Source organism: Sturnira hondurensis, unplaced genomic scaffold, assembly GCF_014824575.4.
Source record: "Sturnira hondurensis isolate 20B ecotype Veracruz unplaced genomic scaffold, ASM1482457v3 Scaffold0017436, whole genome shotgun sequence".
Taxonomy (NCBI): Eukaryota; Metazoa; Chordata; class Mammalia; order Chiroptera; family Phyllostomidae; genus Sturnira; species Sturnira hondurensis.
Genome location: NW_028090067.1, coordinates 10,501,489 through 10,516,594, shown reverse-complemented (window position 1 = coordinate 10,516,594; position 15,106 = coordinate 10,501,489). Strand labels below are relative to the sequence as shown.

Genomic DNA, 15,106 nt, shown 5'->3' with positions numbered 1-15,106 from the left:
GCTAAAAAGGACAGACACTTTTCAAGCTGTAAAGAGCCCTAAGCACCGACAGACTCCTCACCTTCGGTTAAAGTACCAAGTTCGGCAGGGACTGGCTCAGAGAGGGGAGGGGCAGACCAGGGAAAAGGATCAAGGATGCCCTTGGCCTCATCTTGAACAGCCCTGGCCCCGGCCGCACCATCACAGTCTTTTAACGCAATTTCGGTACCTGCTCTGGTGACAAGCGGCAGGAAGGAGCCTCTGCCATTCACCAGAGCAGTGATTTTCAACCCGTGCACCGCCAGGGTTTTTAAAACAAGCAACACCTGGCTATATAGTCAGGAGCACTGGCCTCTCCTCCCTGAGATCGTTATATTTAAAAAAGAGAGAGAGAGAACAGCCAACACAACGATACTCACCCAATATGAATGAATCAAAACCACACCTATTTTATTTGTCGCATTGGCAAAATATAGTACATATTTTTTGGAGTATAGGTGTGTGCCACAAGATGAAAAAGGCTGAAAATCTCTGCACAAAGAGGGAGCTCCGCCAGGCTTGTAGGTAACGGGGTGGGAGGCGGGGCTGGCCCCTGTGCAAGAAGAGCCCGTAAGTCCTCCTCCGCACCCGACGGGCGGATCACTGCTGTCCAGCGCAGAGAGCCACCGCAGGCCACCAAACCACCACTCGCGCGAGGGCTGCCGCTGCCGGGCTCTGTTGGCGAACGGACTTCCACCCTCCTCCGAGCTCCGTTTCAGAGACGGCACTGACGGGTGCCCCGTGTTGCTTCATTTTTCAAGTGTCACTTTTCAAGCTAATGGGAAACTGAGGGGTAATTATGGTTATAATTGGGGGCGGAGGAGCTACGGCCTTTGCATTCAGCATGAAACCACAAGGCTGACTTTCTACCGAATAGACTCTCTGCTTTCTGCTACACCGAGGCAGAGCGGAGGTTTGGCCTTGGCAGGGGAGTATGCAAGCCAGAGGGGCCGTGCGTTCAGAAAGAAGATATTCATTGGAGGCCAGACGCCAGACTCCTTCAGTAAACTTCACAGCACAGGGCGCACATAGGAAACGGACAAACATTTGCTCGGGTTTCGACCAGGACACAATACAGCAGCATTTTGTAAACGCGAAGATTAAAATCTGAGCGTGAGGAACCACAGTGCACGTATTAGAACAATGGTATTGGGGGTGCACTGTTCCTGCATCTCTTTTCAATGCATTTTCACACTCACCTCCTCACTCAGTCCTCACCCCCATGTCAGCGAGGCAGTAATACTATCGTCACTTGACGAAGGAAGGGACCAAATCTCAGTCTGTGACCTTCATTCAGCCACTCAATCAATTAGCAAGGCCCCTACAACGTGCCGGGCACGCGCCCAGGTCATGGGGTGTAGCCAGGTACCGTGCCAGGTGCTGCGGACGCAGGCAGTCGGAGCCATGATTTTCCGGGAGGAGCTCACTGGCACCTGGGCAGGATGACTCTTGGAGGGGCAGAAAGGTCTCGCCCTTCGCAGGATGTCTAGCATCCCAGGTCCCGCCCACTAAATCGACGTCTTCAATCCGGGAGACAATGACGAGCACCCCAACACATTTCTGAGTGTGGGGGTGGGGTGCCCCTCATGCACAGTCCCTGTCAGAGGTCCAGGCCTGAAGTTAGACAGCCGTGGTTTCATTCTAGTTTCATCGATTCCTCTCCCACGTGGCTTTAGATAAGCAACACTTTCTATGCCTCGGGTTCTCCCTGATGAAATGAAACTTCGGAGAGAGGAATGTCAGTTTCTTGGGGTGCATGTGAGTGTTTTCTCCAGACTGTGGTTTCCTGGGTGGGGTCTCTCAAACGCCCACTCCATTTAATTCCCTTATGAAATGACAAGGGTGTGTCATGTATCAGGTGCCTATGAGGAATAATGGATATTAAACACCTGACCCACATCAACCTTCAGTAAATAATTCCCAATAAGTATCTGTATTGTTTCATCAGCTCATCCCCAGCTCAATCCTCATCTCCTGGATCTTTAAAGCCACCTTCTCAGGGAGCCTTCCCTAACCACCCTATTTAAAATTGCCACCCCTGGCCCTGGCCGCTGTGGCTCAGTCAGTTGGAACATCACCCTGAAACCAAAGAGCTGCAAGTTGGATTCCCAGTCGACCCACATGCCTGGGTTGAGGGTTTGGTCCTGGGCGGGGTGTGTATGAGAGGCAACCGATGGATGTTTCTCTCTCACGCAGATACTTCTCTCCCTCAGATACGTCTCTCCCTCTTTCCCTCCCTCCCTTCCCCTCTCTCTAAAATCAATAAGCATATCCACAGGAAAGGATAAAAATAAAATAATAAAATTAAATTGCCACCCCCTCACTGCTTGCATTTCACACCCTCCTTTTTCCTTTATTTTTTTCTCTGTAGCACTTGACCCCATTGGACATTCTCTGTGTTTTAAACTCGCATTGTGTGTTGTGTCTCCCCCCGTTGCGTGGACCATGAGATCATAGGTGTTTGTCTCTTTTGGTCCCTGCTGTGTCCTTAGCATCTAGCACAGGGCCTGACGATTAGGAAGCATCAACAAAGATGTCCCGGGTGATGCTAAATCTGAAGGCTGGTCCCCGCACTGCAAATTCCATGCCCTCTTCACGACAGCGAGTGGCCACGTGCAAGGATATCAAAGGTAAAATATGCGCTGACCATCCAAATGTGTGAGGTATTACATTACAGCACTACCTTGGAGGGGCCTCTGTGTCGCCCCTCTTCTGGGATCCTTGGACTTAAGTTAAGGGCTTCTAACAGGAACCCAGCCACCAACCCATTTCACTTGAGTCGCCTTTGTGGGGTTTTCTTCCCCAAAGCTTTTAAGATAATCACTCAAGCCAGAGACTGATAAGGACTTAAACACTTATATTACTGGGTTTCCTTATCTCCATCTGCCCGAGCTAGAGCTGAACTCAGTCCTCCCCATACTATTTCTCAAAAGCCAACTCTGCCTCCCCAGGGCTAGAACTAGCTCCCCTCCCACCTTCCATTAATACTGGACTTTCAACACCCCCACCCACAGCCCCCATTAATACTGGACTTTTACTCGACGGTTGACTGTGGCAGGTCTCACGATCACCAACTGCATTTATGACGAGCCTAGACCTAGGGTTCCAAAGCCTGGGAAGCACGCTGGCATCGCAAAGGGACCTGGGAAGACAGCATTGAGCCTCCCGTTCCATTTTCTCTAAAAAGAAAATTAACTAGTGTTACAATAGGAATTAATGTTAAATACAAAGGGATACAACCCCCCCCACTTGCATGTCAAATTACATGCAATTTACGAAACTCGTGAGGGAGAAGGAAAGCCACACTGAAGGGGACTCTAGTGGCCACGTCAAGATTGCCACCGCTCTAAGCCTACTGCAACTGGTCGCCATTTACAGCTGAATCACAAACAGATTCACAGACAGCCTCACCCACTCTCACCCAGAGTGGTCCTCGCAAAGGGGAGTGGGCGTTTAAGAGACCTCCCCCAGGAAACCACAGTTTGGAGAAAATACTCACATGCACCCAAGAAACTGACATTCCCCTCTCCAAAGTTTCACGTGCCACATTACAAGGTAAGAAGGATGACAGAATTAGAGTTGACAAGGAGTCAGCCAACAGGATTATCCAGAGGGTGACGAACATGTGGATTTAGTCACTTACTGTTAGAAAGTTAGAAATACCCTTTTCCTAAGTTCAGCGGTCCCCAACATTTTGGGCACGAGGGACCAGTTTCGTGGAAGACAATTTTCCTAAAGACCAGGATGAGGAGGGATGGTTTCACAATGATTCTAGCCCATTGCATTCAAGGTCGCCTCCTGCTATGCAACCCGGAGCCTAACAGGCCACAGACAGGCCCAGAGGTCAGGGACCCCAGCCTTAGTAGTAACATGTACAAATTATCTACAAACAAAATAGGTTGAGGATAACAGCTCAAATGCATTTTACCAACAGGCTGTGGTGAGTACGGTGGATGTTTGCTCATCCTACATTCTATCTACTTCTGGAAGGCCTTTCCATACTGCAGAGGATGGCCATTTAAAAGCTCTATTTCCCCAGCTTCCCTGAAGCCAGGTTTTTGGACGTAACTATGGTTCCCCCCAGTAGACATTCAGCATTTACAACGCAGGTGCAAGCGAGAGGCCACCTTCCTGCTTCCGGGCTGCTGGCTGTTGACGGACGTGGCAATGAGGGTCCGCTGCAACAGCGTCACAGGCCCACTCTCCAGCTTTCTGGGCACTGACAGGCAGCTGCAGCAGGTAACTGTCCCAACTCATGCGTCACCAGTTTGCTCTGGGGCTCAGGAGTTCCAGGGACAGGCTTGGAGGCAGTGAACCCCCGGTGGGTCAGTTTTGAACAGCATGCCTATACACGTACGTTTCTGAATTATTATTATACATACACTACTATTAATGGTGCCTCCAGCCCTCCCACCAATTTTATAAGCACCAGATCCCCCGCATTACATTCCTTTCCGATTTAAATACCTAGACTGCTTTCTGGTCCCTGCCCTGAACCCTGACTGTATCCTAGCAGACCAGGAGCAAGGAAGTCTGGGGGGTCACATAGAATAAACCACACGAGAAGCTCTTCGGACCTGAGAAGCCAACCTGGCTCTTCCCTCTGGGCTCTGTGCACATCGGTGAGGTGCAGGTAGAAGCAGAAGACGCATCTCTGAAAATCGCTCGCAGTCACGTGGCGGGTAAGGACATGTTCATCCCATAAGATTATAATGGAGCTGAAAAATTCCTGTGGCCCAGTGACACGGCAGTCATTGTCACACAGTAGCTCAATGCCTTGCAAACAGCGTTTGCATATAAAAGTATAGCACATGCAATTATGTCCAAAACACAATACTTGATAATAAATGACTATGTTACTGGTTTTTGTATTTATCACTCTATACTTTCTTATTATCGTTATTTTCGAGCATACTCTTTCTACTTATTAAAAAATATGTTTCCTGTGAAACGATAAGCTGTGTTGCCCCAGCAGCAGCCTCATTATCTCGTCTTTACTGGGTCTCTTGTGTCTTCGCTGCACCATTTCCTCTTGCTTTAATCTTGTGTTGTTGAATAAATGCAGTGTGGCCTAACACTGGCACCACAGAAAGTTGACAGCAATGGACAGGAATGCCCCAGGCCTCCGCACAAGGCCGGCAGCCCAAGGAGGACAGGCTGCACCATCCCCCGCCCAGGCCTGTGTAACTGCACTCCAGGGGTTCACAAGGGTGAACTCGCCTAAAGGCAGGTTTCTCAGAACATACCCTCCTTCAGGGCTGAGCAGAATGTGAAGTATTTACTCTCTGCAGGCTTCCTGAACACCTCTGGGCCAAGCTCAGAGGCAGAACATATCTCCTTGCTGAATCAAAAGAGGAAGAGGTGCAAGTAAACAAACAACCACAATACATTCACTTCTAAAAGGGCTAGTGGGGAGAAAAGGCCCTGAGAGTTCAGCAGCTATGAAAGGAATTAAAATCCACACTGGTGATACTTTCCCCCAAGAAATGCCTCTACTTCCATCTGAGCTTCCAGGGTCAAGCCCCAAGTTAAAGAACTTACGTCCCCACCCTTCTCCACCCTTCCCGTTCTGACTCCCACCAATCGGATCAGTTCAGCAGATAACTGCAAGCCCTGAGGCTCTGAACAAAGGTGCAAACTTCCCAGGCAGAGCACAAAAGATTCCATGAGGGCCTGCGGAGCTGGCAAAGGGGTTAGGGAGCAGGAAGCAGGCACCCTGGGCCCTACCGGCTGCCAGGCCCTCAGCCCGGAGCCTGCCATCTCACAGGCGTGTCCGTAATTGTGGGAAGGTGCCACAGTTATGGAGTGTGCCTCAGTTTCCAGAAAGTGTCTCCACGATTCCCACAGGTGCTGCTTTGCAGTTTGCCCGGGGAGGAAAAGGCCTGCCCACCAAGCACAGCCCTGCTCAGAGGCCATCAATTACAACACAGTCTGATTTCATAAGCAGGAGTGAGTGAGCACCGACAGAATACAGTAATCCGCGGGGTCAGGAAGTGGGGGAACCCACGCCAGGGCCCAGGTCTTCCACTCCCAAGTCCCCTATCTACTAATCTCTGTATTTTCAGTGAACGCCTAGGTAAGTCCGGGGCTACTTGCAGTTGTTTTTATTCATGAGTGCCAACTGCCAGCACAACACTCAGGTAGGCATTTTCTCAAATCTCCTTTCCCGTTGTGTACGTGACTGCTTTAAAGGGGGAGCGTGGGACAGTCTAACTTTGGCAGAGGGGCAAAGGGAGTCACACGGCGTCCTTCATCAGGAACGTGGAACCCAGGAGTGCAAGTAAGAGGCTTCGTCACTTCCGCCCCATCCCTGTCCCCTCCCACCAGGGTCCCCTGTTCAAACCCCACCAGGGTTCCCCATCCCAAACTCAGTCAAGGCCAAGGCCCTGGCCCACACAGTCTTTTTCCAGCTCATAATCTTTGGCTGCTCCCTTCACTCTGCTCTGGACACTCAGAGCTGCTGGCCATGCATGTTTCCATCTCAGAGACCTGACATGTGCTCCTCTCTGCCTGGAACATTCTTCCTGGCGCAGACACAGGGCCACCCCTTCACTTCTTTCAGGTCTCCGCTCTCCAGTGTCATCTTACCGGTGGCATTTCCCTAATCACCTCCATGGCGTCCCAGCCCCTGCTTCTCACACCCCTCACCCTTCTTCACTGCTTGGTTTTTCTCTCTTCGCACAATCGGACACACCCCACCTTTTACTTCTATGTTTGCTTAAAGTCTGGCTGCCCCAGAGATTGCCATGTCAGTCCCATGAGCGCAGAAATCAGTGTTTGTGTTGAACCTCCAGGGCCCAGGACAACGCCTGGGCACAGAGCAGGGCGGAGAGAGACAGGGCAGAGAGGCTGAACGAGCAGATCTGCTCGGAAGGTCCGATGCATCCCTTTTACTCTGGGGGGCAGGACACTACAAATTCCAGGGATTTTTGATGGGCAGATCAGATTATTCAACAGTCTCAGAGAAGAAATGCCTCACCCTTCCCTTGTGACAAAGATGGGATCTCAAAACTCCAGGGAGAAAAAACAACAAAGAGAAAATGAGCCGCCAAAACAACTTTCAGTTTTTCCCGGAACCTGAACGTAGGAGCGGCCCGCCAGCAGTGCCTTTGCAGAGAGCCTTTTCCACTCCTTCTCCCCAGATTCAGAAGAGGTTAGCCCTTTTGGTGGTTTAAGAAGGGAAAGGGTGGTCCAGCCTTTGATTTCCTGTTTTCAGGGGCTGTGCTGATAGACTGGTCCTCAGCAAAACAACTTTTCGACCAGACGCAAACAAACAGAAGGTGCTCCTGCTGCAGGACTGTCTCCCTGCCCCGTGTGCAAAGGAAACCCCCAACTGCTCTTCCTCTGGGGCCTTATCTCCTCTTTTATTACAAAAGCTGATGAAACAAGGACCCCTCAATAGTCGTGACAGCTGTCACAGGAAATTGCCTCCATTTATCTGTCCCATCTGAATGCAGTTATGAAAACGATCGTTGAGGCACAAACACTGAAACGGCCCAGGGGCCACCGCGCAAGGGAAGGAGAGGGCTTATCCTTCTGTCATTCAATGCCCGTCTGGGATTCACAACGGTCTCGTCTTTGAGACCCTCCCGACAGCTGCGCAAAGGAGGTAGCAGAGAGATAACACAAGAACAACCCCTAGGACTCCAAAGCTCATTTCGTGAATAATCGAAAAGGCTCTTTAATTTAAAATTAAATGTGTGTAGCTGAAGGGGAAATAAGGCACACTGGGACTGATGGCCTGCAAGGGCAGGAGGGGGCGGGCAGGTCTACATCGAAAAGGCTGTGGTTAGATTTTCTGTCTTTAAACTGAATAGTCACCACAATGATGTATTTGTCTAAAATACATATTACCACATGAGGTATAAAATGCATGGTGTGATAGCAACTATTTCACATATATATTCTACAACATATAGAAAAAGGACCCGTTGCTTCTGGGTGGTAGAATAAGGAAGGATTCTTTCTCTTCTGTATTTACTAATTCACAAAAATGAGCACACATTGTTTATAATTAGATTAAAATTGTAACGCAAACGTGTTTTGCATTCAATCTAATCAAGAGAAACTACAAAAGGGTAACCCAGGAAGTCTTTAAATAGAGAGTATAACCTTTCAATACAGCCAACCAAAGCAAAGAAGTCCCGGGTGACAGTGAGAGTAAACACATTGTACCTAGAAAAATAAATTGCAATGAGAGGATGGGACTGAGGCAACAGGCTTTCTCCCCTGCAGGCTTCTGTGAGCAGGGGTTTTCAAACAAAGCACAACCCTCCGGAGTTAACACCGAAGGAAGGTGCGGGGCAGCCGTCTACCCTGGGCACACAGGCAGTANGTTGAGGCAAAAACACTGAAACGGCCCAGGGGCCACCGCGCAAGGGAAGGAGAGGGCTTATCCTTCCGTCATTCAATGCCCGTCTGGGATTCACAACGGTCTCGTCTTTGAGGCCCTCCCGACAGCTGCGCAAAGGAGGTAGCAGAGAGATAACACAAGAACAGCCCCTAGGACTCCAAAGCTCATTTCGTGAATAATCGAAAAGGCTCTTTAATTTAAAATTAAATGTGTGTAGCTGAAGGGGAAATAAGGCACACTGGGACTGATGGCCTGCAAGGGCAGGAGGGGGTGGGCAGGTCTACATCGAAAAGGCTGTGGTTAGATTTTCTGTCTTTAAACTGAATAGTCACCACAATGATGTATTTGTCTAAAATACATATTACCACATGAGGTATAAAATGCATGGTGTGATAGCAACTATTTCACATATATATTCTACAACATATAGAAAAAGGACCCGTTGCTTCTGGGTGGTAGAATAAGGAAGGATTCTTTCTCTTCTGTATTTACTAATTCACAAAAATGAGCACACATTGTTTATAATTAGATTAAAATTGTAACGCAAACGTGTTTTGCATTCAATCTAATCAAGAGAAACTACAAAAGGGTAACCCAGGAAGTCTTTAAATAGAGAGTATAACCTTTCAATACAGCCAACCAAAGCAAAGAAGTCCCGGGTGACAGTGAGAGTAAACACATTGTACCTAGAAAAATAAATTGCAATGAGAGGATGGGACTGAGGCAACAGGCTTTCTCCCCTGCAGGCTTCTGTGAGCAGGGGTTTTCAAACAAAGCACAACCCTCCGGAGTTAACACCAAAGGAAGGTGCGGGGCAGCCGTCTACCCTGGGCACACAGGCAGTGTGGGGGCCTCCCAGCACTGCCTGGCAGGGCGAAGCTCCGTCAAAGCCCCGCTGTCTGGGGTGGGTGTGCAGACTCTTTACTGCAGGGATGCACCTTCTCAGGCTGCATTCACCAGGGGCCCAAGCATGTGCAGAAACTATACGCCTGCTATTCCATTCTCACCAACACGTCAGGAGCACTTCCACCCACAGGAGGTATCTGCCCTGCAGATGTGTTTGTTCAGGTCACGGGGCAAAACAAGGCCAGGCTTCCCAGGTACCCAGGACCTGAGCAGTGCCTCAGCTGTCTCACACCTCCTGGAAGCAAATAGGGCCTAAAGCAAATAGGACCCTGGCCCAGTGGCTCAGCTAGTTGGCACATGTCCTGAAACACAAAAAGGTTGGGGGTTCAATTCCCAGTTGGGGCACATGCCCAGGTCTCAGGTTGGATCATGGTTCGGGGCACGTACAGGTGGAAACCAATCGATGTTCCTCTCTCACATGCTTGTTTCTCTCTCTCCCCCTTCCTCTCTCTCTCAAATCAATAAACATATCCTCAAGTGAGGATTTTTTAAAAAAGAAAAATTGAGGCCATGGGGAATACTCCTGTCTGGTGCCTCAAGACCTTAAACGGAATTCATGTCTCAGGAGACCAGAAAGGCAGGGAGGTGTCCCCACCAGATACTTACTGACCAGGTGTGCTTGCCGAGGCTTGTCACAGCCTCCTGAGCACCAGAGAGCCAGGCTTTTAGAGTTTGGCCACTTCATGTCTTCACCCAGCAAATATTTCATTGAGAACCTACTATATGTAGGGCATTGTGCAAAACCTCAGAATTCCGGATGGGGCCTAAAACCAGGTCCCCGCCCCCAAAGGTGTTCTTAACAAACAGCAGTAACTCAGAGCATCAAAGATCTAAAGAGAAGCGCCTTCGTCCCTGACGAGGCGCACTTCTGCTGAACCTCCTGACCAAATTAAAGATCAAATACCCAAGGGTACAAATTACTCAAGTTTATGAATTAGAAAAGTACAAAGGACCCCAGGTTAGAATCAGGGGAAGAGAGGCACCCCACACACACACACACATATACCCCCAGCTCTCTCCTTTTACCCTTTCCCTCCCGCCTCACACACCTCAGGTCACCTCCAGCCACCAAGGGACCCATGTCATTTGAAATAGATTTTTCTAACTCAGATACAGCTACTCAGAACGCCTGCCAGAGGGCTCCAAATGCTTTGCAACGCCATCTGTGCCATGCTGTGCCTCTGCCCCCCTCCCAGGGCGATCTGGGGAGACTAGAGCTAAAGAGCCAGAGGAAAGGATCAGCTCTTGATACTCTAAATCCTTCAGAGAAGCCAAAATCAGCGAACTTTCAAAGAAATTCAAAGCTATAGGGAAAAGATTTCACATCAACCTTCATCAACGATGTAATTTTGTTTAAATGGAGGGAAAATGTTCAATATGGATTTCAAGGCATATTTTTACGTTCCAGGTAATAATAAACCATTGACATGAGTTTTTGTGGGAGCATATGTAATTCAAACAAAATAAGGACCTTTCGGAAGAGCTACCTACAGCCCTCCAGTCCTTAAAAGTATTAGGATTGATAATATTAGGACTATCAATACTTAAAAGTATTGAAAGTGGTATTTGCTATGGACTGGGAAAAATATCAGGGGCGCATACTCAGAGAGAGGTGAGTAAGAAACAAATGCCAGTTCTCAGGAGGAAGGGGAACCAGGACGGGGAGCCAGGCACGGCTGAGGGCAGAGGGTTCAGGACAGAGAATCCCGTCAGCACAGCCTCAGAAAGGTTCTCCCGCTGGTCCCAAAAGACCAGACCAAAAAGGGCCAGTGCCACTTTCCCACCCACTGAATGTTCTAACTACAGCTGGGAATTTTAGCAAAGTGCCCATGACAAGTTGGAAGTTCCTTCCTAGTATCTCTGTCTAGGAAGTCACTTCCTAATTCTCACGCAGGAAGGGAACAGCCCAGGGTGCACGGCAACCATGGGTCATAGTGTATTATTAGTGTGTTTGCTGGACCATGAACAGGTACAGAGAAGTTCACGTGCATTCTTGCTGGAGGCTTACGTTTCTCCGCGTTCCAGGCATTCCTGCAGAGAACTACCTGGCATGTTGGATCCAGGCAAAACTTTAAGTGGCCTAAACACATCTCCAGAGACTAGATCAAAGCATTCGGTCCTTTGTTTAAATTGTTGGAGCCTCGGCGTTATCTGTGCACCACTCAGTCCTCCGCCCTCTGGGGTGGAGTCTGGCCTGGTCTCCAGGACACCACGTCTGTCTGCTCCTGCCCGAGGCAACCACCGCCTGGCTGGCCCAGGGCAAGCCAGGCCCATTTTTAAATTCCCTTACAAGTTTCACAACCTCGGGTTTGGATGAGGTGACAAACCCCGCAGTAGTTTGCTGACAGGAAACTAAAAATACCCGACGGCAAACAAAAGCCATCTTTTTACACGGCTGGCTGCGATGTCCTGCAAGTGGTGGTGTCAGACCAGATCCTTGCCAGCGGTGGCCGCCTGGACAACTAACTGCTCCCGGAGCGGAGAAGAGGGGCTGTTCTGTCCCGAGCACCAAAGCATCCTCGGCCAGGAGCCTGCCTATTTGATGGAAAGGTCGGCTTTATTCTTCGGACACCGACCCAAACGCAGGCCAGATAAATGAGGGTCTGCTGAAAGTATCAGACACACACTGAGAGGAGAAGACGGGGGCAAAAAGAAGAACAGCAATCCCGTTCCCTTGGAAGGAAACGAGTTTCCAGCTCCCTCCTCTTGAAATTCTAAAAGCAAACTATTGCTGCGACGACGCTGTTTAAAAAAGGTGGTGGGGGGGGCTTCAGAGTCAGTGTAGCCCGGCCAGGCTTGCTGGGGGTGGGGGGGTGGGGGTGGGGGGGTGGGTGGCGGGTGTCCAAGGCGGGGCAAGCACACCACGTTACCCCGTTACCCCGTAAGCCTCCTCCGAAGGTTCTTTCTACCTGTTGGGCTTTAGAGGCTAACTGCAAACCCCCGGCCGCCGCGCTCCAGGGTGCCCGTCCCTTCCTAGGTCCCAAACTTTCCTTCGCACCCCTCGGAAGCGGCGATCCTCGGCTCTCCCCCAGTCCAGATTTCACATGTGAAAGAGTCTAAGCCACCCGAGGCTGGGAGGAGGGGAATCATTCCCCTAGGGCCCGAAGGACTCCGGATGCTCCGGGTCGGGGAGTAGGAGGAAATGCAACCTGACGGTCAGCCCAAGTCCCCGCCGAAGTTTCCTCCAAAACTGCGGTGGCCAAGGCGAGACCCAGGAGCTCCGAGGCTCCAGCACAGAATCGGGGTTGGAGTGAAGGGGTGGCGGCGGGGCGGGGTGGGGGGGCGGCTGGAGCAGGCCCAACAGCACTAGCCGCAAGGTCATTGCGGATCCGGACCCGGGGACAAACTGCCAGCGCCAGGTCCCATCCCGGACTCGGTGGAGGGCCAGCGCCTGGCACGGAACCTCTCCCCACACCTGCTCAGCGCGGCGCCGAGCCTCAGACACGTGGAAGCCTAACCCGGGGCTTCGGAGCTCGCGGCAGGCACTCTACCTCGCCGGAGAGCGCACCCTTCGCCCCTGGAACCCCCACCAGGGAGGGGCAGGGCGCCCGGGCCCTGGGCGGTCAGCTCCGGCGCCTCTTTCATCCTCCGACTACGGCAAGAGCAGAGAGGGAGTTTCATACACTTCGAAACTAACCCCCGCCCCCAGCAGCTTCCCACTACCTCCACCTTTCCCAGCTACCTCGCAGAAGGACAGACCAGAGACACAAAGAAAAGAAGGGGGAAAAAAAAAAACTACCGCCCCTCTGGTCCCATCCTCCAGCCCGGAGCCGGAGGAAGCAAAGCAGGGAGCAAGCTCATCTTCCCACCCTCCCCACCCCACCCCACTTCCCGACTCGGTGACCCGGGCATACCCGGGCGACAGGGAGCCCCGAGCTGGCCGAGGAAGAAGAGGTAAAGGGTGGAAGAGGCAGAAACCAGGCGGAGCGACCGAGCGAGAGCGCGAGAGAGAAGAAAATATCCAACAAAACCACGCTAACGCGCCCCCTACCTGGGTGCAACATACTTTGGAAATAGAAGATGACCAGGATAAAGGATCCCAAGCAAGTGGCCAGCACCATCCGGCAAATTCTGTTCATCCTCATCACTTCCAGAAGCGCCGGCTTCATGGCTTTGTCCTGCCTACGGGTACCGGGGTGTCGGGGAGGCGCGCCCGGGGCGCAGGAGCGGGGACCTCGCCGCACGGAGCAGAGCCCGGGAGGCGCAGGGCAGGGTTGGGAGGGCTCCGGAGGAGGGTCGGGCTGGCTTCGCGGCCGCTCTCAGAGCCCCTAGCCCCGGGCAAGGGTGTGGAAGACGCCGGAGTTGCTCTGGAAGTGCCAAGATGCGTGGACTCGCCGGCTGCGCGCTCTGGATCCTGCCGCTGGTCCTCCTCGCTTCTCCGCCGCCGCCTCAGCGCCCGCCGGCGGCCGCCGCTGCCTCCTCGCGGGCCGGGCGGCTGGGGTGCGAGCGGTGATGGTGGTGCTGCCGCTGCGCTGGCCGATGTGGCTGTCGAACCGGCCCCCTCCCTCCTCTCCGAAGCCTACTTCATTGCGCTCCAATGATCTATATATTCCGGGGCTGGGTTTTACCAAATGCAACTCGCAGCCCCCGGCGAGAGGAGGGCGCCTGCGGAGAACTGGGGGAGGGAGGGACCCGAGCGTCTGGGCGGAGCGTCGCGCTCCCCCCGCCCCTACCCGGGACTTGGTCGCGTCCAGCTGTTTCCCGGGGAGTGCAGAGTGCGCTCCGCGCTCCCGCAGGGTCCCAAAAGCCCTCAGTCCCCGGCCGACTGGGCCGCCGTCTGGAGGTTGTGTCAGCGTTTCCATGACAAAACCCGAAGGAAAAAAATACGAATAAAATCGCCTCGGTGCTGCCACCCACTCGTGCCGGCATTTGTAGAAGAAAGTGGCGGGGAGCCGGCAGGGCACCGTGAGCGGGAAGGGGTCTGGTGGTATGCTATGATTTCAGATCCCTAAGCAAGACGTGGTAGCCGGGAAGCTTCCCCTTGCCCCCAGGGAACAAATACCCTTCCCCCAGCACTCAAGACCGGGTGATTTTCGCTTTCCTTTCAAAGGACAGCCAGCTTGAGCGACGTTTTGGAAAGAGGTTAAAGAGGTTGACTTCAGGTTAATGTTAGGAAACGTCAGTACCCACAGGGGTCAGGCGACAGCTGGGCTTTCCTTGGGATTTATGGAGAGTCTCTGACACCCACCCCTTCAACGGAGCAAAAGGGGCTTGTGGATGTTAAAACTCTGGCTTCTCATCGGGTAGAGCTCCCTCAAGATTCTCCAAAGTGCCCACGAGCCTGAGCAGGGTGGGTGTGAGTGTGAGAGGATGAGCCCGCCAAGTCACTCTCATCCAAATCCAAGAACTGCTGGAAAAACCAAGCCTGCCTTAGCTTCAGAAGGTAAATGGAAAGATGCCGTTCTCCTGTACTGTGTGAAGTGCTCTAAAATGTCCAATTCCATGCATTTAGGTTGCTTCGTAATCAGTAAGTGGATGCAGGCAAATGGTGTGGAGACCACGGGGCTCACCAACCCAGGGCTCACTGGAGAAGCTCCATTCCTACAGTCCACTTACCTAGTTCTACCCAGAATCCACCGGCTCCTTCTCCCACCCTTTGTGGCTTCTGGAAGCAGAGTTAGGCACCGGTCATATCCTTTTGTATTCCTTACAAATGTACACAGTGTTTTCAAAAGTTAAAGGAGTATTTAAATTCTAACAACAACGCATACCAGGAAAAATATTATTGTCAAGACTAACTTTCATGTCCTATTATCAAATCGTTAATACTATAACTTAGTGATGAAGTAGGATAACGTGTCTTTCAGTGCCTCTCACATAATAGGCATT

The 15,106-nt window shown here is 51.7% G+C and overlaps 1 protein-coding gene across 2 annotated transcripts in view; it reads right to left on the bottom strand.

Annotated features, from left to right (window-relative positions):
- Positions 1-14,028, bottom strand: part of CHST11 (carbohydrate sulfotransferase 11) — a 239,918-nt gene extending 225,890 nt beyond the window's left edge. The window contains exon 1 of one of the 2 annotated variants that reach the window (XM_037067898.1): positions 13,269-14,028. In XM_037067898.1, coding sequence (XP_036923793.1) covers positions 13,269-13,386 — 118 coding nt within the window. In that variant the 5' untranslated portion in view covers positions 13,387-14,028. The remainder of the gene's footprint in view (positions 1-13,268) is intronic. The other variant, XM_037067899.1, reaches the window with a different exon arrangement.
- Positions 14,029-15,106: the final 1,078 nt, after the last annotated feature.